This window comes from Salvelinus sp. IW2-2015, unplaced genomic scaffold, assembly GCF_002910315.2.
Source record: "Salvelinus sp. IW2-2015 unplaced genomic scaffold, ASM291031v2 Un_scaffold2440, whole genome shotgun sequence".
Classification (NCBI taxonomy): domain Eukaryota; kingdom Metazoa; phylum Chordata; class Actinopteri; order Salmoniformes; family Salmonidae; genus Salvelinus; species Salvelinus sp. IW2-2015.
The window spans coordinates 106982-128129 of record NW_019943761.1 but is presented as its reverse complement, the minus strand read 5'-3'; the positions used below and the strand labels follow the sequence as shown (position 1 = coordinate 128129).

The 21148-nt window shown below is 40.8% G+C and overlaps 1 protein-coding gene across 1 annotated transcript; it reads left to right on the top strand.

Annotated features, from left to right (window-relative positions):
• The first annotated feature begins 7777 nt into the window (after positions 1 to 7777).
• LOC112073972 (phosphatidylcholine transfer protein) lies at positions 7778 to 13912 on the top strand. Its single transcript, XM_024141203.2, has 6 exons — positions 7778 to 7952; positions 10126 to 10243; positions 11660 to 11739; positions 12151 to 12322; positions 12496 to 12563; positions 13050 to 13912. Exons 1-6 carry the CDS (start codon positions 7824 to 7826, stop codon positions 13128 to 13130), a joined length of 648 nt encoding a protein of 215 aa, XP_023996971.1. The 5' UTR covers positions 7778 to 7823; the 3' UTR covers positions 13131 to 13912.
• The last annotated feature ends 7236 nt before the right edge of the window (positions 13913 to 21148 follow it).

Below are 21148 nucleotides of genomic sequence, written 5' to 3'. Positions count from 1 at the left end.
AAAACACTGTTAGCAGTACACTCCTTGGTTTAATTAGGAAGTCTGTGGGGAGAGAGACAGAAGGGTGGCTGGCTACAAGGAGACAAGAGGTAAAATACTACACAGTACAATCGATTAGAATATGAATATGCTAGTTCAACAGTTGGTCGTTGTTGGGCATTGGGGGAGCTGCAGCTGCTTCAATCGTAAAGATTGTATCAGTCAAGATGGCCTTTTGTTATGGCTGAAGAGAGCCCTGTAGTCTGAATAAGAATTTAGGGAAATAATACAAAACAAAAATAATTGTTTCTAGAGGCCCTGACCCACCACCCTTCCAAGGTTCTACACAATGTCCAGACTCAATAACGTCACAGTGTCTATTGATCTTGCATTGTTTGTTGTTCAGACTTATTTTAKTCTGCTGAGAGTTGTTCATGTCAAATTGAATCAAGATTCAAAACTCAAGTTAWACTGCCAGATACAAGAGGGTGAAGAACTTTGCAGTTTAAAAAAATGCTTTTAAAAGCAGTGCTTAAGTTTTTCTTTTAAAACAACAGTGGGAAATTTTAGGTTGAACTGAGATTTAATGGCGATCCAGTGCATCCTCTATCCCTCTGAGTTGTTGAGTTTGTCAGGAAGGGCTTTACCTCCAGTGTGCATGGGAATGAGGACATGCCATGGGTTAGGACCCCAGAGGCAGRGGGCAGGCAGCACTTCAGACACCTCTTTGAGAGCTGTTGGCACAGCATGAAAGAAAAGACAGTCTTGGGCAGTGCCAGTGAAGATAACTGTTGTGAATGCCATAGTGGCTTTTCTGTTCCTTTTAAGGTAAAATGTGCTTCTTGGATAATGGATGTAGTCTGGATTTCTTCCAATAAAAGTTATTAATATGTATATCCTCTCCCAGCTATCACAATAATAATTTGTTTAAGAGAACTACCACCATAARTGTGGTTAACGATTGCCTTGAAATACTTTTTGATAAGCGATGTATTTATCTTGGAGGGTGTGCACTTAGTACCTTTCAGAAMGAGCAGGAAGAAAACATTGCTTGACGAGGCGCTTGAAATATAGATTGGAATTTTTGAAGTGCTGAACCAATACATGGAATTTAGCAGTGTTTCAGTGGTTGCTCTTTCAGTTATCAAGAACATGGGCCAATGTTGAAATTCAGCAGAGGCACAAACTTAAAAGTTTGGAACTCCAAGTGAACAAATATTTCTGACAGTGAAATTTTGGGAAGGCAAGCATTCTTACAAGCGACTGCTGCAACAATCTAATCAAAACCCTCTCCTGATTGCCAAGGTTCCACTTTTGTTGTATCCACTGACATAACCATCAAAGAGCTGCTCACGTTCAAGAAATGGGAGGGTTGTGTCTGATAAGCAGGCTAGCTGCCTATTGTTTCCTGCATCAGCTGGCCTGTACCCATGGTCGCTGAGTGTCAGGTGGGGTGAGTTTACAGAGGAAGTAGTGACATGGGCCAATCCTCCAGGGGAAAGGTGGCTGACGCACTCTCCAGCTCTTTAACCCTCCGGCCCTTGTAGAGCAACTAAACAGTCACTCCCCAGCTCTTTAACCAACAAACCCTTGTAGAGCAACTAAACAGTCACTCTCAATCTGCCCATGTAGAGCAACTAAACAGTCACTCTCCATCGCTTTAACCCACCAGCCCTTGTAGAGCAACTAAACAGTCACTCTCCATCTCTTTAACCCACCAGCCCTTGTAGAGCAACTAAACAGTCACTCTCCATGTCTTTAACCCACCAGCCCTTGTAGAGCAACTTAAAAGTCACCTCAAAATGAATTTACAAGGGTTTGGACTTACGAGAAGCTCTGACCATAGAATACTTCAAATGACAGTTTCACATTGATCAGGAACCCAGTTCTAATATTCATAACAGCAACGTATCTCTTGAAGTGAATATTTGTAACACCTTTTTCAAGTAAACAATCCACAATTATTAGGATATGGTTAGCTGTTTTTCCATTTGGGCTGGACTGTACAAGAACATGGGCAGTCTTATTTCTGAGCAGACACAAAAAGTGAGAATTTGTCTGTCTTTACACCAACAGCCCTAACAGCCTAATGATAACAGGGTGAGCTCACAAGCAACGATGAAAAAAATATTTCTCAAACATTGACCTCATATTCCAGGTCAACCAAGGTCATTGATTGGACGTCATTTGAAATAGAAGCTGTAATAAATAAGCCCTTTGCTCCTCTGGTACCACATATTGTGATGATTTCAAGCTGTTTATGGTTAAGTCATGGTGTTCTCTGGTGTTTTTTTTATCAAGTATGTGATTGGAAGTAACTGACTGAAAAGGATCCCTGTAATGTRGACCTCATTACTTTTAATTGTGCTCATCCCATTCTGGCTTGTAACAGCTAGCCATTATGGGCTTCTTCAATTCAATTAAAATAATTTGAATCCAATCTCTAATTTTGTCTTATCATAAACATAATTATCTGCTTGGCAGTCCCTGGAACAAAAAAAGTGACGTACACCAAATCAGAAAGAGGGTACGGTTGTGGAGAGCACTTGTTAATCCCATATCAGTACCCCTTTTTTCCAACTTCACTGCTTCTTAGCTAGCTGCTGGTAACCTGTCATGCGGAAAGGGGACACATCTTACTAAGTGATTAACATTTGGTCTCAGAGTCAGGTGTCTGAATGACTCCATTCTCCCTATAAGGAGCCTTCTATGCGTGGGGTAAGTTGCCCTCAAAAGTGACAAAGTGTGTTGTAGGTGCTCCTCTGACGCAAGCAAACCATTTAGTTGTAGGTCTGTGTCAGGGACGCATAGCAACGCAAATGTGCCTATAAATATACCTCGCGTCTGTGCTATTTAAACCAAGTCCAACAGAGAGTTCAACTTCCTTTTACCTTTGGAATTTATGTATTGAAGGTATAATGAAGTATTGATTCTGTTGGCCAACTGAGCACTGTTATGCAGATTATTTGGACTTTACTATATGTGGAAGAAACGTGGAAGTGATTTCTCAGCTGTCAAAGCATACAGTGATGTACACTTTGGCAGCTACATAATTTGATCCTGACAGAGGTACAAAACAACAACAAATAGTTAATACATTGTAATATTAGAAAAATTTAAGTAGATATTAATACTGTTAATTTATATAATACATAAACAATATTTTATATCCTTATCGAACACATTTCATTCACTGCAATTAATGAAATGTAATCTGAGGCAAACCTGCCCTCAAAGCAGTTTAAAAAATCAACAAAGGGCAGAACAAGTGCATAAGGTTGAATACACAATGGAACCCCAGATAAGGAGTTGGACTTAGTGGTGTCGCGTCAGGAGAGAAAGACACACATTCCTCAATTCACTTTGAATGTTCAAGTCACACCACTTAACTGCTTTTAGCAGTTATGCCCATCTTTCTTCTTTGACAAATACATTAAGTGAGAGACATTCTATTATGTCATTTCAGTTAAAAACCCAAAGCTGAAATAAACCATGTGTGGTTGTGTTAAACGAAAAGATAATTTCATTTGATATGTCAAGCTAATAGCTGATATGAGCCAGACTGTCTCATGGAACACTTCGACTTCTCCCCTATATATCAGCTATCTCTTCAGAATACATACATAGTGACCTTTGGATCATGAAAACGGACACAAATGAAATGTTTAAATATGGATGAGAGTTTATTAAACCTCACTATAACCTATTAACAATTGATGTATGTTAACAGAGAAGTCATACATAAATAATTATATTAAAGTGGAATAAAATACTAGAACATTTCATATCGCTCAACATATGAATACATTTACTGACAATGGCAAGTACTGTAGGACAACAAGACTGTGGCAAGATGCTAGTAATCCAAAGAATCTTGTTCATAGTTACTAGAAACCATGTTAGTCATGGTGTGGAACAAAGTGCTTACAGAGATACTTAAATAGGTTAATTCGATGTAATTACATTTAGTCAATAATCATATTCCCTCATAATGCAATACTACCTATAAAATCATATGGTACATCATAGGTACTATACATAATTACTGTGTGACCTAATTGACTTTATCTCTGAGCTCGACTTGTTTCAGAGAATACGATAATAAACATCAAACAAAAACACACGTTTTGTGTCCCCATAATGCCTATATATCATACATATTAACATGTAAGTACCATATTCCCATGTCAGGTACTTGAACATAATTCTGTGTGAAATGAAAAGGAAAAATCAGACTTAATGAGAGATGTTATGCCTAAAACAGTAAAATAAGCATGATTCATTGTTCTGGATTTTCCATATTCCCTCCTTCAGACCACTATCCCCCCAGTAAATCTAAGCACCAGATCAAACAGTAGATTAATGGGACAACATCTCCATTGCTTTGTACAGTGGTATGTCTTAATTTTGATACATTCAGTTTGGCTGTCTGCCCAGCTTCCCAGATGTGACCAGTCTGTTTGACAGATTAAAACCCAACAACTTCATGAAAGCTAAGACGTTTTGACTTGTTAGCCTAGAGACAGTCTGAGTCAAAGCCTTGCAGGTCAACGACCCACAACATAGACGTTGGTCAGTCATGAAAACATCTGGATACAGCTGTCTCCACTCCGCTTTCAAATAACACACTTCTGTTTCCTCTCGCACCCAAACATATCACAGACTTATTTCTCTCCTGATGATAGTCTTTCCCTTCATGCAAAGATCTCCTCTGGTTTGCGACCATGCAGTTTGGGCTTTCCCTCCGCCTCTCCTTCTTTCTCCAAGTGTCTCTCTTCCAGCATACCGCACTTAGCGCCAATAGCACCAGTCCAGCAGATAGTAGACCAGCCCAAAGTGGAGATGGTGGACCCATGTGAGTTGAAGCTGTAGGCACAGAAGTGACCACGATACCGCAATGAGAATGACCACACCAAACGGCACTGTGCAGCGATAGCAGGAGAGTTCTGCACCACCTGTGGCCGCTTCAGTTGGATTTCAGACGGGTAGCTACTATAGTACAGTCGGAGTGGTCATTGATGTTGGCCTTCTCCACGACAGCTCTTTTCTGGGGCTGCTGGCACTGTCATGGTGTCTTTACTGGGTTCCTCTGGCATCGCAGGATCCAGCATCAAAGTTTTGCTTCTTTCCAACCACAGATGGATCCTCACTTTAACCACAGATGGGTCTTCACTTTTTATATCCTGAGGTTGTTCTGTCAGCGTGTCCCAATCTATGTGAAGAAATATATAATTTGTTATGTCATAGTGAAGGGAGTGTCAAAATCCATATGTTCAACATGTTTCCCAATTGTAGCCTCACTGGACATAATAAAATAGGCCTAAACAATCATTTAAGTAGCTATTATGTGCATGCACATGGCCTCAGTCGGAATGGTTGACAGCTTAAGACATGAGCCATTTGGCACTTAGTAACTCCAGGCAACCTCCTTGCACAATGTTAGCCTCTGGCCCAGCAAAGTCAGAAATTGTCTAAATGACGAAGAACCACTCAACCTTGCACAAGCTGTCACATTCCCTGGAGAGCGTGGGAGATGGCATTACAAACTACTCCGTGTAATTTTACACGTGTAAAATCATGCGGTTTTTCTGTGGTTTTGCTGTAAGGGGTGTTATGTTTGAATTGAATTTCAATGTGTCTAGAAAGTTAGTAATGGAAAATATTGTAGCCTTAGCTGTGCCACATGCATAGGCTATAATTCCGATGACTACATAGTCTACCTACCATATATAAACACGTTATCTCAAGTTGTAATGATTACATAAAAGGAAACATATCATGTATGAGGAAAAGTGTTTGGGTGGGAGAGATCGAGTTTTACGCGTGGACCAACTTCCGGTAAACACACAGTGAATATTGTGTGATGAAGAAAAAAATCTGCATGTTCGATAAGTGTCTAACGAAGTGTTTAAACTTACCTTGCACGCATTTCCATGCCCGCACCGTTTAGAATGTGGTTTTGCCCATCGATGAATAAAACATGGACTGTAATACGCTTTTGTATTCCAGTAACTCCGTATACTTTCAAAAGCCAACACAAGTGGGACTCCCCTCCGTCTTTATTTACATTAAATTATAAGCCAGATTCAATGTGTAGGTCCAGAACACAGTTTCACTCTCCACTTCGCTCAGCCAGTCTGCAGCTCGCACCGTAAACGCTGTGTTGGAATTTGACTCCCATTCATCGGATGTCCCCTGTGCGTTTCCTCCTGTGTAAGAAAACGACTGTTTGACTNCAGCTCGCACCGTAAACGCTGTGTTGGAATTTGACTCCCATTCATCGGATGTCCCCTGTGCGTTTCCTCCTGTGTAAGAAAACGACTGTTTGACTGCCATCTTCTTGCATTGCAAGCACGTTTGTAGAATATCGMTGGCTATGGGGGTGGGGTGAACCAAAAGCGGGCCACAGGTTTTTATTATTATCTTGGCTTCAGAGGAGGGGGGACCTTTTAACCTCTTTTGACTAAGGCAGGGCCAACATGAAGCACAGCTGTTGGGATGTCCAGACACATTTATATAGCCTAGAACTGCCCAATAGGCCTTTGAAGCAGATGTTGGCTAATATGAAGATGAGTAATAGCAGTTGACATAATAAAATATTATCACATCATTACAAACAAACATACACACACACACACAAACATACAACCACATACAACATACAAACACACACACTTGAGCCTACAAGAATATCCATGCACATATCTTCATGTTTGGTTATTTTTAATTAAAACAAGGGACTCTAAGATGATTGACATATGGTCTATCAAACTGGGAGCATGGTTCATAGGACCTATGTGTCTGGAAATTCATGCTGTCACACACCCATGCTATGCCTGTGATCCAATGGCAGCCACCAGGGCCTGTGGATGGGATATGCCTACTGCCTGTAACACAAGTGCTCCCCAAGACAGATCTGACACATAGTAATGTGATACGGGGTGTTGTCTTATCTCTTCCTTCCTGCAGTAAATCCCTTCCCAAAAAGAGACAGTGGCAACGGGAAATCACGGCTCTTCCACAACCCTTAGCTGGACCATATACTGTCRGGCTGGAAAACTGATTTTAGTAATATGACATATCTCTAAACTATCCCTCAGAGGCACTTATGGAGTGACATATTTTAGAGTGATTATCATTTGGGCCTACCTTCAATCAGTGGCATATGTAAATGCTGAATTTGGCTGGTGGGTTTGCAAAAGAAGAGTGCAAAGGATGCTAAACCACAGATCCAGGGTTCTACCTCTGGAAGTTCCTAAAGGAATTGATATATTTTATTAAAACCACCAGATGTAGCTTATCCTATATTTGAAATAGCCTACAGTTTTGGGATTTCTGAATGGAATGGGTGGTTAACCTCAGAATAATCATCAACAAGCAACTGAGACAGGGCACCAGCACAACACAAAGCATTACAGATTATGTTTCCTCTCTATTGTAATTGGAGATGGTCAGTGCTTCCAAATTATATTTTTCCTTGGATGGCACTTCAATTTGGAGGTGGGATAGACAGAGGAGCATTCCAAAATCATTACAGTGCAGTGCAGAGAGTCCATTAACCCACACACACACACACACACACACACCACACACACACCACACACACACACCACACCACACCCACACACCAACACACCCAACCCCCAACACCACACACACACACACACACACACACACACACACAGTTTAAATCCAAAATACAATTTCAATCACAAAAATAAATAGATAGTGATTCTAAGTATATCACTGGAATGACTGACGCACTTCAGCACACGCACGGCGTCTGAAGCGCACACACGGAGTCCTAGATCACATGATCAAATGTCAGAGCACGGTTTGAAAACATGTCGCTGCACTTTACAGATGAGCAATTTCTGGAGGCATGGAAGGAATTAGATAAACCTCAGTTGGAGGGGGGGTGGGAGTTTTTCACAGAGACAATGGGTGTCAAAATCTACCGGCTGTATGACAAGGTACATTTAAGTTACTGTTTTGAGACAGGAATAGAAAGTGAAAACTGCTGTGTTAGCTTATCGGCGGTTAGCGTCGTTAGCTGGCGAAGCAATAGTTCATTCATTGTGATTATGCCGATTGGCGTGATTGAATGACGCACTGGCATCGATCTGTTGGATGTGCTCGCACGTAGACTATTTTCACGTTTAATACGTTGTATTATTTTCACGTCGAAAAGGACATTTACATGAAATAGCATAGCAGATTTTGTGAGCAGGCTACGTTAGACTCGAGCATCAGGCCCACTGGCAAAATGCGGAAGTCGCTATTCGTTATCATCAACTAAAGTGTTTTAAACGTCATATTGATGATCGAGTAGGCTAAGGGAGAGTGGGGTAAATTGAGCCATTCAGAATTCATGTAAACGTTAGTTTTGAAAGCATACTGTATCTTGTCCATTAAAAAAAGTGGCCATTTGGCACAACTTACCTCCGCAATTCAACACAAATACGATCGCTTTTTTGTATTTCAGTCATTTTAAGCATATTTTAACAAGGCTTAACACCTAAAAAACACTTTGTACCAATTTTTGTTTTAATATAGGCCAGGCCCTGTTGTTACCTCATATCCCAGCGATAATGCCTTGTATTATGCCTGGAAAGAAAACACTTCAATTTGCTCAACTTACCCCAAGGCAAACATTTTGACTATATTTGCACACACAGGTACAATGATTAGCTATTATGCTAGGTTTAAAAGAAAAATCCAAATCAAATCATCAAATGTTATTTGTCACGTGCCGAATACAACAGGTGTAGACCTTAGAGTGAATTGCTTACCTACAAGACCTTAACCAACAATGCAGTTAAGAAAAAAATAAGTGTTAAGAAAGTATTTACTAAATAAACTGAAGTAAACAATATAAAAATACTAATAAAAAAAAATAAGAAAATAGAAAAATAACAAATAATTAAAGAGCAACAATAACAGTAACGAGGCTATATACAGGGGGTACCGGTACAGAGTCAATGTGTGGGGGCACAGGTTAGTCGAGGTAATTGAGGTAATATGTACATGTAGGTAGAGGTAAAGTGACTGTACATAGATAATAAACAGAGACTAGCAGCAGGGTAAAAATGTGGGGGGTGGGGGGGGTCAGTGCAAATAGTCCGGGTAGCCATTTGGTTAGCTGTTCAGGAGTCTTATGGCTTGGGGGTAGAAGCTGTTAAGAAGCCTTTTGGACCTAGACTTTGACTGCTTGCCGGACAGTCTATTAATAAGGTGGCTGGAGTCTTTGGCAATTTTGAGGGCCTTCCTCTGATACTGCCTGCTATAGAGGTCCTGGATGTCAGGAAGCGTGGCCTCTGATGCACTGGGCCGTACTCACTACCCTCTGTAGTGCCTTGCAGTCGGAGGTCGAGCAGTTGCCAGGCAGTGATGCAACCAGTCAGGATGCTCTCAATGGTGCAGCTGTAGAACTTTATGAGGATCTGAGGACCCATGCCAAATCTTTTCAGTCTCCTGAGGGGGAGTAGGCGTTTTCATGCCCTCTTCACGACTGTCTTGGTGTGTTTGGACCATGACAGTTTGTTGGTGATGTGGACCACAAGGAACTTGAAGCTCTCAACCTGCTTTAATACAGCCCCGTCGATGAGAATGTGGGCATGCTCGGCCCTCCTTTTCCTGTAGTCCACAATCATCTCCTTTGTCTTGATCACGTTGAGGGAGAGGTTGTTATCCTGGCACCATACTGCCAGGTCTCTGACCTCCTCCCTATAGGCTGTCTCATCATTGTCGGTGATCAGGCCTACCACTGTGTTGTCTGCAAACTTAATGATGGTGTTGTATGCAAAAGATAGTGGGGTGAATGGCACCCCCAGAAATATGCCAAATATTGCATTTTGTGCTGCGTCTGTTGGGTATGGTGTGCCAAATTGTAGCCTAGAACATTACACATTCTCAGACAGTACCTTTTCACAGAATGCATGTTTTGTTTTTTATTAAAACCCCTGCCTAACTCTATCCCCAGCTCAAGTTTCTGGAGAAATAATATCCTGTGCAAATCCAGCACATTTTTTGGGGTTGCATGTTTCTTCAACTGGCAATAATCAGAGTCCTGTGGTATGGGATTAGTTACATTGTAGGTGTGGTATATATTTGGAAGAGAGAACTTCTTTCATATGCTGTTCACAGGAAACTGGACTTTATGAGTACAAAGTCTTTGGAGTGCTTGCCACCTGCACTCCAGAACTGTGTGCTGATGTCTACATGGACTTGCCCTATCGGAAACAATGGGATGGATATGTCAAAGGTAAAGAGTAACGCAACCTCTCCCTAGATCGACTTTCTTCCATTCAAACCTCTTGTCGCACTCAACCCCTAATAAGGGCCATTTATAAGACTCGTAACACATTCATAAGCAACTCAATTCTGTCAGTTTGGTTGAGTATTGATGACATGGTATTGCATATTAATGCTTGTTTTWTATGGTGCTTWCRTATGCATGTGTTATTGTTCATATGTATAGCCCCTTTAACTCTTACTTAATTATCTKAAATATGAGCTCCACAAAATAGTTGAAACCATCACCTTTCCATTGTCCTTTTCTATTCACTCCTGTTTTCTATCCCAATCAAACCAATCATAACCAAGAATCCCTTTTATCTCCGTTTTCATGAGCATCGCAACAAGAGCACAGGGCCAGTTTGGCAGTTAATAACTTTTCTCATCTTTTGTTCTCTCTTTCCTCCCCAACGTATCCAACAGGTAACATGTCTGTCCACCTGAATTTAGCCATAGACTGTAGCTATTGATGTCGTAGCTGGGTAGTTAGCACTCTGGTATAGCCATGGGCTAATGTTGTTGTGTCCTTTGTGTATTAACATGCTTAATCAAATGTTCATATAAGCCTAGACTGTGTGAACAAACAAGGGAACTTGAAGATGTTCTTTCAAGGGCTTGTATCTTAAAAATGTCGTTTTTTGTTTCGTCGACCCTCTGAGAAATTACCAACAGGTTCCATCTTAACAAGGTAGGCCTAAATCATTMGCCATATCTTGTTTTGGGATTTCCAAATACTGTACTGTTGTCCTTTTTCAAGAAGAGACAACAGGGTTATGGATATCCTGGAAATGATAACTAACTGAAGTAACACATTTGCCTCTCCCAGAGACTTGTTGCGTGAGAGGGTGGAGTGGGCTTTTCATTGGAAACACATCCTTGGCTTCAGCTCCTGACTGCCGTCAAGCTTTTTGCTGTTGAATAAAATTGCCATTTCAATAGATTGGATAGATGCTGTATTCTGAAAGTGCTGTTGGTGTCTTTGCTTGCACATGTGATTGTATCTTGATGTGCGCTGTACACTCTTAGAAAAAAGGGTTCCAAAAGGGTTCTGCGGTTGTCCCCATATGAGAACCCTTTTTGGTCCCAGGTAGAACTTTTTTGGGTTCCATGTAGAACCCTCTGTGGAAGGGGTTCTACATGGAACCCAAAATAGTTTTTACCTGGAACCAAAAGGGTTCTACCTAGAATCAAAAGGGGTTATTCGAAGAACCCCTTTTGGTTCTAGATAGCACCTTTTTTTTTRTAAGTGCAGCCAGTCTTCTAGAAGATGTATGATTTAATCATGCAATGAATAGTATGACATTATAGTATAATATAATAGATGACTGATGTTTCATGATGTAAGCACTGCTTTATTTTGTGTGTGCCTTTTTGTTTTTTGCAGAGCTGCATGAGAAGGACTATGATGGTCATTCAGCAATCTACTGGGAGGTGAAATACCCATTTCCTCTGTCAAACAGAGACGTATCCTTAATGAAGTAAAATGTCCAAATAAATAATACCTGTACATAATATCAGGTCATCATGTTTCTCAGTAAAAGCAAATAGGCCTGTGCTTTTTWTTTWTTTATTTTTTACTAAATACATACTCCCTACACAATATCACATAATCCTGTTCTATGTATTCACCCACCCACAATGTCTCAATCTTGCTTTTCTCCCTCTCGTCCTTTTCACATTTACAATGGGTCCGACATGGTGAAGTGAAACCAAGTATGGTTTATAGTATTAAGAGTAATGTGAGAAATGTATTGTTCTTTAGGCGACAACACGGGACAGTATATTTTCTCAAGGAGTAACTAATCCAGTCACAGGGTGTGGACCACATTAGACCATATTATCTCTACCAGGCTTCTTTAACAGTGTAAACCTCAGTACGTGTACGTCAGGGAGCGGAGGGACGTTGACGTGGACAGCAGGAAGATCTGGGTGGTCCTGGCTAAGAGCTCCCCACAGTCCCCGTTACCAGAGAAGAGTGGGGTGCAGCGAGTGAATGACTACAAGCAGACTGTGGCCATGGAGAGTGATGGTGCCTGTGGCACTAAAGGTACTGCTCACTCTAGAGTACACCAGATCCAATCAGAACTCATCCCTGTAGTACCATTTTAAATGTCCATAGGGGAAACTGTTCAGTTGTGAACTTGAATCTGTTGTGGATCTGTCTGTGAAGTCACTTGCTTTTTATTGACAGCCATTTACATTTGCATTATTTTCTTTCAGTCTTCATGAATTACTTTGATAACCCTGGTGGTAATATTCCAACCTGGCTTGTGAACTGGGCAGCCAAGGTGAGTTCAGACCTGAGTGCTATCTAAAACCTAATAGGATTTGATTCCCTTTTTGGTTCCAGGTAGAACCCTTTACACAGAGGGTTCTACYTGGAACCAAAATGTGTCCTATCTGGAACCAGAAATGGTTCTTCTATGGGGACAGCCGAAGAACCTCTTTGGAACCCTTTTTTCTAAGTTTAGCAGCTCATCTTTTTCTGTTGGTGGGATGGCTGACATTCATAGTAGAGTAATAATAAATAAGTACTATAGAATTAAGAAAACGMTTTGTTTACTCACATTTATATCTACTTGCCAGTTTTGAATGCCCCAAAGCATGCCCTGTTATCTCAATTGGAAGGCTTTATTCARGCTGTTAATCTCAAGCAGATGTTTTGTGTTAGGATGCCAATGCTTCCTCTCTGTTGCCCCATTTGGGTGTGTCTACTCTGCTAGTCTATCCATGACGTTCATTGACAAAGTCATCTACTCCCCGTGTTTCAACAGAGCGGAGTGCCTGCCTTCCTTACAGACATGCAGAAGGCCTGTGGCAATTACTCAAACTACTGCCAGAAGAACAAGAAATGAACGTGGGAAGTCGCATCAAAGCCACAAGGATGGCATTTTTCAGCTCATCGTTCAATAAAGTCTACTCTTACGGTGTCTGAGGGGCATTGTGGGTGTTTTGGGTATGGTTGGAGACTTATTACGAAGTCAATAGGTGAAAGTGGTGTTGGTGTAATCTGCAGCTGGATGTGGTATTAACTGGGGCATGTACTGTGTTTTAAAGTTGTTTATTAGTTGTATAAAAATATATGTATTTCAATGGAAGTTATCTGGTACTGACTTCCTACTCCTATGTAAATGTTGCATTTTGGGATTGCCCACAGTAAGGGCTTGGATGAGATCTGTAGTGATCTACCCCCTGTTTTAAAGAGTACTGTGTTTCTTTGACGACAATGGCTTTTCCTTTTATTTTCCTGTTGTTTGTTGTGGTCAAATGTATGTTTTTTTTTTTTTTTTTTTTTCTAAATTTGTTATGTATGAATGTTCAGTCAATGAATGATATGCATTTTTGCACTTGTGATTAAGCACTGACATCAAATCAACTTCCAAACCTTAATGTCTACAGGAAAAAATGCTGTGCTGTAATTGTACTGTTCATCAGCCTATTAATTAGTGAATTATTAGTTTCTCAGCAGCTCTATTGAGGAATGATTTCGGCACTCTATAATGCAACATTGTTGCTTAGGCAAGCAAGGCTGAATCGAAAGCAGACTAGACTTTTATTTTGTATTTCCCTAATGGACATTTTGAATGTACATTAAAAAATCTGATTTTGTCCTATCATTAAAAGTTGCCTGCACTGATTTGTTGTGATACTTGAAATGTACAAAAACACGATAATGAAATAGTTTACGTTAATTATTCATATGTTGAATCTTCGACAGCTAGGCCTATACCTCTTTACCTTTGGGTGGTTGCAGTTAGGCCTACAGTTCTATGGAGGTGATAGTGTGTATTACTATCTAATGCATATCAATAAAATGACGGCTGAGATGAAGCACTGCATCATGCATTATTTTACTGAAATCTGTAGATGCTTTTCAAAACAGGATTGCCACCCTCATGAACACAATAAAAAAAAGAAAATGTATTTTCCACCTTTTGGCGTTGACCAACGAAATGAATTGTTTCTGTGGCTCGCGCTCCCCCTTGCGGTAAAAATMATATGTTCACGCTGCGCGGCCCTGATGTTGCGTGATGAAGTTGATATACTTCACTTGACTTTTCAAATTTGATACATTGTATCTGTTAATTCAATTCTCTCACCGGAAGCACGCCTGTGTTTTGTAAAAAAACTAGTTATATTGAAGATAAATTGYCAGGGTATTTCTTGACATCATCTGAAAAAGGTAGAGCCTAGCCGACGTTTAGCAGTCTAGGCCTACTTTGCAAGTTTTAGCTTAAAATTCGTCGACAGCATAAAATCCGCGAGAGGCCGGGAAAACCGAACCTCATGAACAGTGAGTCCTATAGAATTTGTCTGGCTACATAGGTGGTATAGGAGCTTAGTTGTAATTAAGCGATGTTATTCTCATAGGCCTACTGTAGGTTGTGAGAAAGTGGACCCTACCTTCTTGTCAGGGGGGTGCTAACTGCAAAGCATTAGGAGTCAAGCAGGATTCAGCTGGAAGATGGGAGTATTTATTTACAGGTATAGAGGGTGAGATGAATCCATGAATATTGACAAGTTGACGAACAACACTGACAAACAGAAACATTACAGACTAGTGGTTAGAGCGTTAGTACTAGTAACGAAAGGCTGCAAGATCGAGTCCCCGAGCTGACAAGGTCAAATCTGTCGTTCTGCCCCTGAACAAGGCAGTTTACCCACTATTCCTAGGCCGTCATTGAAAATAAGAATGTGTTCTTAACTGACTTGCCTAGTTAAATAAAGGTAACATTTAAAAAAATAAACCAAAGGGCCCAAAATACTGAAGTTTCTGGCTTCTAAGGCTTTGACAAAACATCAATAATTACTCACACAGCAGAGTTACAGACAACCATAGTACAAAATGTAACCCCAGTCTAAAATGAAATGTGCAACATGAACAGGTTCCCAGCAAACACGTTGCGTAACCACGACCAACCCCAACGTAATGGATTTGTAATTATTGGTCATGACTAGACATTACCTTCTCACAACGTTGTGGCTACATAATCTGAAGGTAATACCATTTGGTCATCTTCCTACCTCCTCAACATGTCACAGCAACATGATTTCATTACTTTACATATTGGTCTTGATTAGATCCACACAAAGAATGTCACAGTATCTGCGGAGTGAAACATTCTGTGATCACAGCCTATATGAGCTGTGGAGCATGCATCCTCAAATATCTTTTGAATGAACTACACATGTATAGATGTTTGAGTCCATTTATTGTTCAGATTGGATTTTAAATCTCCATGTAGTTTTTTTTTTATGCACCCACACATTTGGAAAGGCTGATTCAACATTATGTAAGGGACAATTTTCCTCAAACAAATTGGGCATACCCTGGATTAAATAGCATGGTCAAATAAAATAAATATATACATTTGATGTATTTAATATATAATAATGATATACACTATATATACAAAAGTATGTGGACACCCTTTCAAATTAGTGGATTTGACAATTTCAGCCACACCCGTTGCTGACAGGTGTATAAAATTGAGCACACAGCCATGAAATCTTCATAGACAAACATTGGCAGTAGAATGGCCTTACTGAAGAGCTCAGTGACTTTCAACCTGGCACAGTCATAGGATGCCACCATTCCAAGAAGTGTTCGTCAAATTTCTGACCTGCCAGAGCTGCCCCGGTCAACAGTAAGTGCTGTTATTGTGAAGTGGAAACATCTAGGAGCAACAACGTCTCAGTCGCAAAGTGGTAGGCCACACAAGCTCACAGAACAAGACCACAGAGTGCTGAAACACGTAGCGCGTAAAAATTGTCTGTCCTCGGTTGCAACACTCACTACCGAGTTCCAAACTGCCTCTAGAAGCAACGTCAGCACAATAACTGTTTGTCAGGAGCTTCATGAAATGGGTTTCCATAGCTGAGCAGCCGCACACAAGCCTAAGATTACCATGTGCAATGCCAAGCGTCGGCTGGAGTGGTGTAAAGCTCGCCGCCATTGGACTGGATRAGTGGAAACACGTTCTCTGGAGTGATGAATCACACTTCACCATCTGGCAATCTGACGGACGAATCTGGGTTTGGCGGATGCCAGGAGAACGCTACCTGCCCCAATGCATAGTGCCAACTGTAAAGTTTGGTGMAGGAGGAATAATGGTCTGGGGCTGTTTTTCATGGTTTGGGCTTGGCCCCTTAATTCCAGTGAAGGGAAATATTAACTCCATAGCATACAATGACATTCTAGACGATTCTGTGCATCCAACTTTGTGGCAACAGTTTGGGGAAGGTGCTATCCTGTTTCAGCATGAAAATGGCCCCGTGCACAAAGCGAGGTCCATACAGAAATGGTTTGTCGAGATCGGTGTGGAAGAACTTGACTGGCCTGCACAGAGCCCTGACCTCAACCCCACCAAACACCTTTGGGATGAATTGGAATACTGACTGCGAGCCAGGCCTAATCGCCCAACATCAGTGCCCGACCTCAATAATGCTCTTGTGGTCCCCGCAGCAATGTTTCAACATCTAGTGGAAAGCCTTAGACCAAATCCTTATTAATGCCCATGATTTTGAAATGAGATGTTTGACGAGCAGGTGTCCACATACTTCTGGTCATGTAGTGTATCACGTTTGCAAGGCATATGAACTAACAGGTTATAGAATAAACAATGCAATTATCACAACACATACTGTAGGTTTTAATAGGGCTTTTTTTCCTGGCTTGGCTTCCCCAGTGATTTTACCCGCACACCGCTACTGGTCACTATACTCATGTTTATTGCCAGTCCACTGGTGGTGAGTGAGACTACAGAGTGTTCCCCTCCCATCCTCACTGTGTCCCTCTCTCTGATGTTTCACTTCTGCTGACCTGTCAGCGAACTGGGCATTGTTCTATATGTTTCCTGAGTGAAAATGGTGCTGGCTTCCTATGAGATCACCACCTCACTAGTGTCATTGCTCTAGGCCTAGGATATCTTGTGTGAAAGCCCTCCCATCAACCCCAAAGAGAATAGCTTTGTCTTTGCCATTACATTTCCAAACTTTTTAGTCATCGGCATATAGCCAGTTATTAAAATTGGAATGTTTTGTTGTCCCTTTGTCAGGCGTTCAGCCACGCGCATGTACAGTAGGCTACAGTGCACACAACATGCCATCTATAGCCTTTGATATTGATTATTAGGCTATTTGCTATTAAGGAGTTAGAGAAAAGTGCAATCATGGAATCACTACCCACTGGGCACACACTGGTTGAATCAACGTTGTTTCCACGTCATTTCAATGAAATTACATTGAACCAACATGGAATAGATGAATTGATGTCTATGCCCAGTGGGTATTGTTTAATCATCAATGGAAAGTGAAGTAGGGCCTAGGGCTCACTGATTTCACTGTGCTGGAGATTGACCACTTACTTTGTTCTTCTCTTCCACCTAGTGGTCTGTGGAGTGAATAGTAGAACGTTGAATGAACATAATCTGCAGTGAGGGTCCAGTCTCAATTTTGTCTCATAACTTCTTTCAGCCCTGAGACTATCAGGAAGTACAAGGAACACATTTGTGTATCCAATTAATATCTCAATTTGATTCATGAATACTTTACAGTCTTAATTACATTACTAATTCGAATTCCATCTATGGGCGACAAAGCATAGGCGTGCATTAGTTATTTTAATTGAGTAATCAAAGGCACACTTCAGTTCTGGCAATGTAAGTGACGAGTCAAGAATTGTCATAGCAGATAGAGCTGAATCCATTTACGAGATAGTAGTAGGTCGAGGACTTTGGAATTAGATTAAGGACTTTGAATCTTGGAAGAGTTTTTGTATGATTTTCTATGCATCCGTTCTATTTTGGTGGAACTGAATTATGGGAGTAATGATAAAAATCAGAGCCTTACATTTCTATTTTTATGCACCATTTTATCCACTGGAATGTCTTGAGTGAATAATATTCAGTTCTCAAAAGGGTTCTTTCCATTGCCAGTCTTTCACAAATATATTTCTTGGCTAGCCATTGTATTTTAGAGGGGGGTTCTTTTGATTGGTAATATACAGGGATAATTAGCTTTAGAAAGTGATATACTTTTTCTCCTGGACTCCTGCTTCTCCTAAATGTCAGCTCAGATTTCCCAGGTGCCTTGCTGTCTGCCAGAGGTAACACAATAATGGCTGTGCTWGGAAATGTATTTTTTCAACCTTCTTTTTGGTGATTTTTAATAGATTACAATTATAGATATCAGTGTGCTCTGGGAATCGGAATCCTTGATCCTGAATAGGCTTTTATATGATTTTATACAGTGTTGTGCAAATCAACTGTAGTTCAACTCAATTATACATGCAGACTCACATGTGGTTCTAGCTGAGCACAGTTGCCTTGCTTTACCTTTATTCAAAAAGGCCCAATCTTAAGGTTATACAATTATTTTCTTAAGCATAGGTACCCTAGTGGTTAGAGCATTGGGCCAATAACCGAAAGATTGCTAGATCAAATCCCCGAGCTGACAAGTTAAAAATCTGTCTTCTGCCCCTGAACAAGGAGGTTAACCTAGACTGTCATTATAAATAAGAATTTGTTTATAACTGACTTGCCTAGTTAAATCAAATAAAAGCATTTCCTTTACATTATGAATATCAATCAACCCAGTCGCACTGGTTCATTTCAACAGAATCTTTGAGAACTGCTTGGTACTTGTGCCAATCACATAATTTACTTATTAATTCAGTCCAAACTTAATGATTTCCAGAAGTAKGAGCATTTTGAATAACCAATAGTATAACAAATGTCCAGCAATAGGCTACATACGCATGTATTTATGATGTTGGAAATAACTCAGCCCTGCAAAATTAGAATATTTAGGAGGGATTGTTTAACTCCATTAGTTTTATGGTTAAAAAAAGATGTARAGCAGTATTGTATTTGAATCTCTCAACAACTGGCATGCAAACTGGCAGAGTTATAGCTTATTCCTCTGTCTGTATTGCTATGTGTACTCAGTTTGTGCCCCCTTTTATTTTGGAGAAATATTGAACCGTAGCAAGCCGTATATCAGGATACCAGGCAGGAATCCAACTGTTTGACAATACTTTTATAATGGCTGTGTTAATGTTCTTATTACCACAGAGGATGGTTTAGTTGAGTTGAGAAAGCTTGCAGTCAAAACACTTGATGTTTGACTCTTTCTGTTTTAAAAACATGCTTGTCTAGGATGGCAAATACTGTATCTCTCTGTATGATAGCTCATTTGGCGGGAGCCATTCCGGTTCTGGGAGAGTCTAGTCTGTTCCTCAGGGCCAACGTTTAGCCTGCTACTGAGGTAATGAATGGTCTCTTCACAAACATGGAGAGACACAATATTGTCTCAGGGCTCTCCTGCTACGGAACTCGGAAATCACCAGGATGGCAGGCTGCTGCTGGGCACTCAGGGGTATTTATGGATTTTGGATCGTTACAGCTGTGTAAGATAATGTTTGATTTTCATCCATTAATCTTTCTGCAAACAGCTCCTCATTCAACGAGCAGAAAAAAATGTCTGTGTGAAATACGGGTCCTTTTAAACAAAATAAAACAAAAAAGAGAAGCCTTTTCCTGACTTGAGCATACATTTACAGGCTACAAAAATACACAGAAGAGAGTTAAAAATAAAATGTATTTTTGTGAACTGGGTCAGACACGTGGCTAGTGCCTGTGACTGGATGTTTACTTCTTTCCATTCACTTTCTACCTGCAGGCTTGTGTCTATGATGATGTTGAGAAAACAGACTATGATACAGGCTATTTTTCAACTTTTCAGAAGAGTAACAATAACTGCAAAACTTTCTGTTGTTCTGCAGGCCGCTGCCAAAAAGAGAGAGGTACACACAGACCGTAATGAACACCCATTGCTGGTCTTATGGTATGGTTACAATGAATGCATTTCTAAGCTTAAATGACTAAGCTCTGCTGCTTGTCTGCGCAAGTACAGATTCAATCACATAAGAGTAATGCACAGTGTAAGCTGCATTACACAAAATTGCTAAGGCTTTGGCGCTAGCTTAATGTCAGGTATTTGTTTTCRTTGGTGTTTCTTTGCATTCATTAAAAATAATTGTGTTTTCTGTTGAGCTGCCGTGMACTGGGACTGGCACCTCCTCCATACGTAACCTAGTCTCTGGGCCAACACAAGCCTTGCATTCCAAGGAGGGGCTACTCCTGTTTACCTCTCCCGACCGTCTGACCGCAGACTCAGGGTCCTCTCCTTTCCTTCTGTGGTTTCTGGCAGCCGACTCCAGATTCCTGCATGTCTATCACTGTAATCAGGAGTCCAGACCTGCAGTCAGCCAAGCAGCTTGAAACAAAGCAGAATAAAGTAGGTGAAGCATTTCATTTGGATATGGAGAAGCAGCATCTGCATTCTCTCTCAGATTGGTGACCCTCCGAATCTAGATGATGACCATTCTTCCCCAAAGAGCCAAAAGGGGGCATGCAAGCTCTCCTCAGCTCTGGTAGCCTAACTACAGAGGCTCTATTGGCTGCTCTCTTCATTAAGGAGTTATTGAGGACTACCACCACTACTATCGTGAAAATGTCCAGTTATTTTCTCCATTGCTCTTTTCAAAAAAGTTTTACCCACAAAATATAKATTTGGCAAATGTCTGATTGCAAACATTTAGAGTGATTTCTGATTATCCCCTCTTCTGTTTTATCACTCTGGCTCTACTTATAAATTCCATTTAATGAAACTCCTCTGGGACCTGATACCTCCTATTATGTCATTACCCCTCCGGCAGAAGAAGAGATGACTGTTTTTGCTTAACTACAGCTGCCTGCAGACCACATAGAGCAGAATAGTACTAGAGCACTGAGGAAGTAGTACTAGAGCACTGAGGAAGTAGTACTAGAGCACCGAGGAAGTAGTACTAGAGCACTGAGGAAGTAGTACT

Coding starts and splice junctions, on each gene's coding strand:
- LOC112073972 (XM_024141203.2), top strand. CDS start 7,824: ATGTCGCTGCACTTTACAGATGAGCAATTTCTGGAGGCATGGAAGGAA. Junction 7,953..10,125: donor TCTACCGGCTGTATGACAAG/GTACATTTAAGT, acceptor TGCTGTTCACAG/GAAACTGGACTTTATGAGTA. Junction 11,740..12,150: donor TTCCTCTGTCAAACAGAGAC/GTATCCTTAATG, acceptor TGTAAACCTCAG/TACGTGTACGTCAGGGAGCG.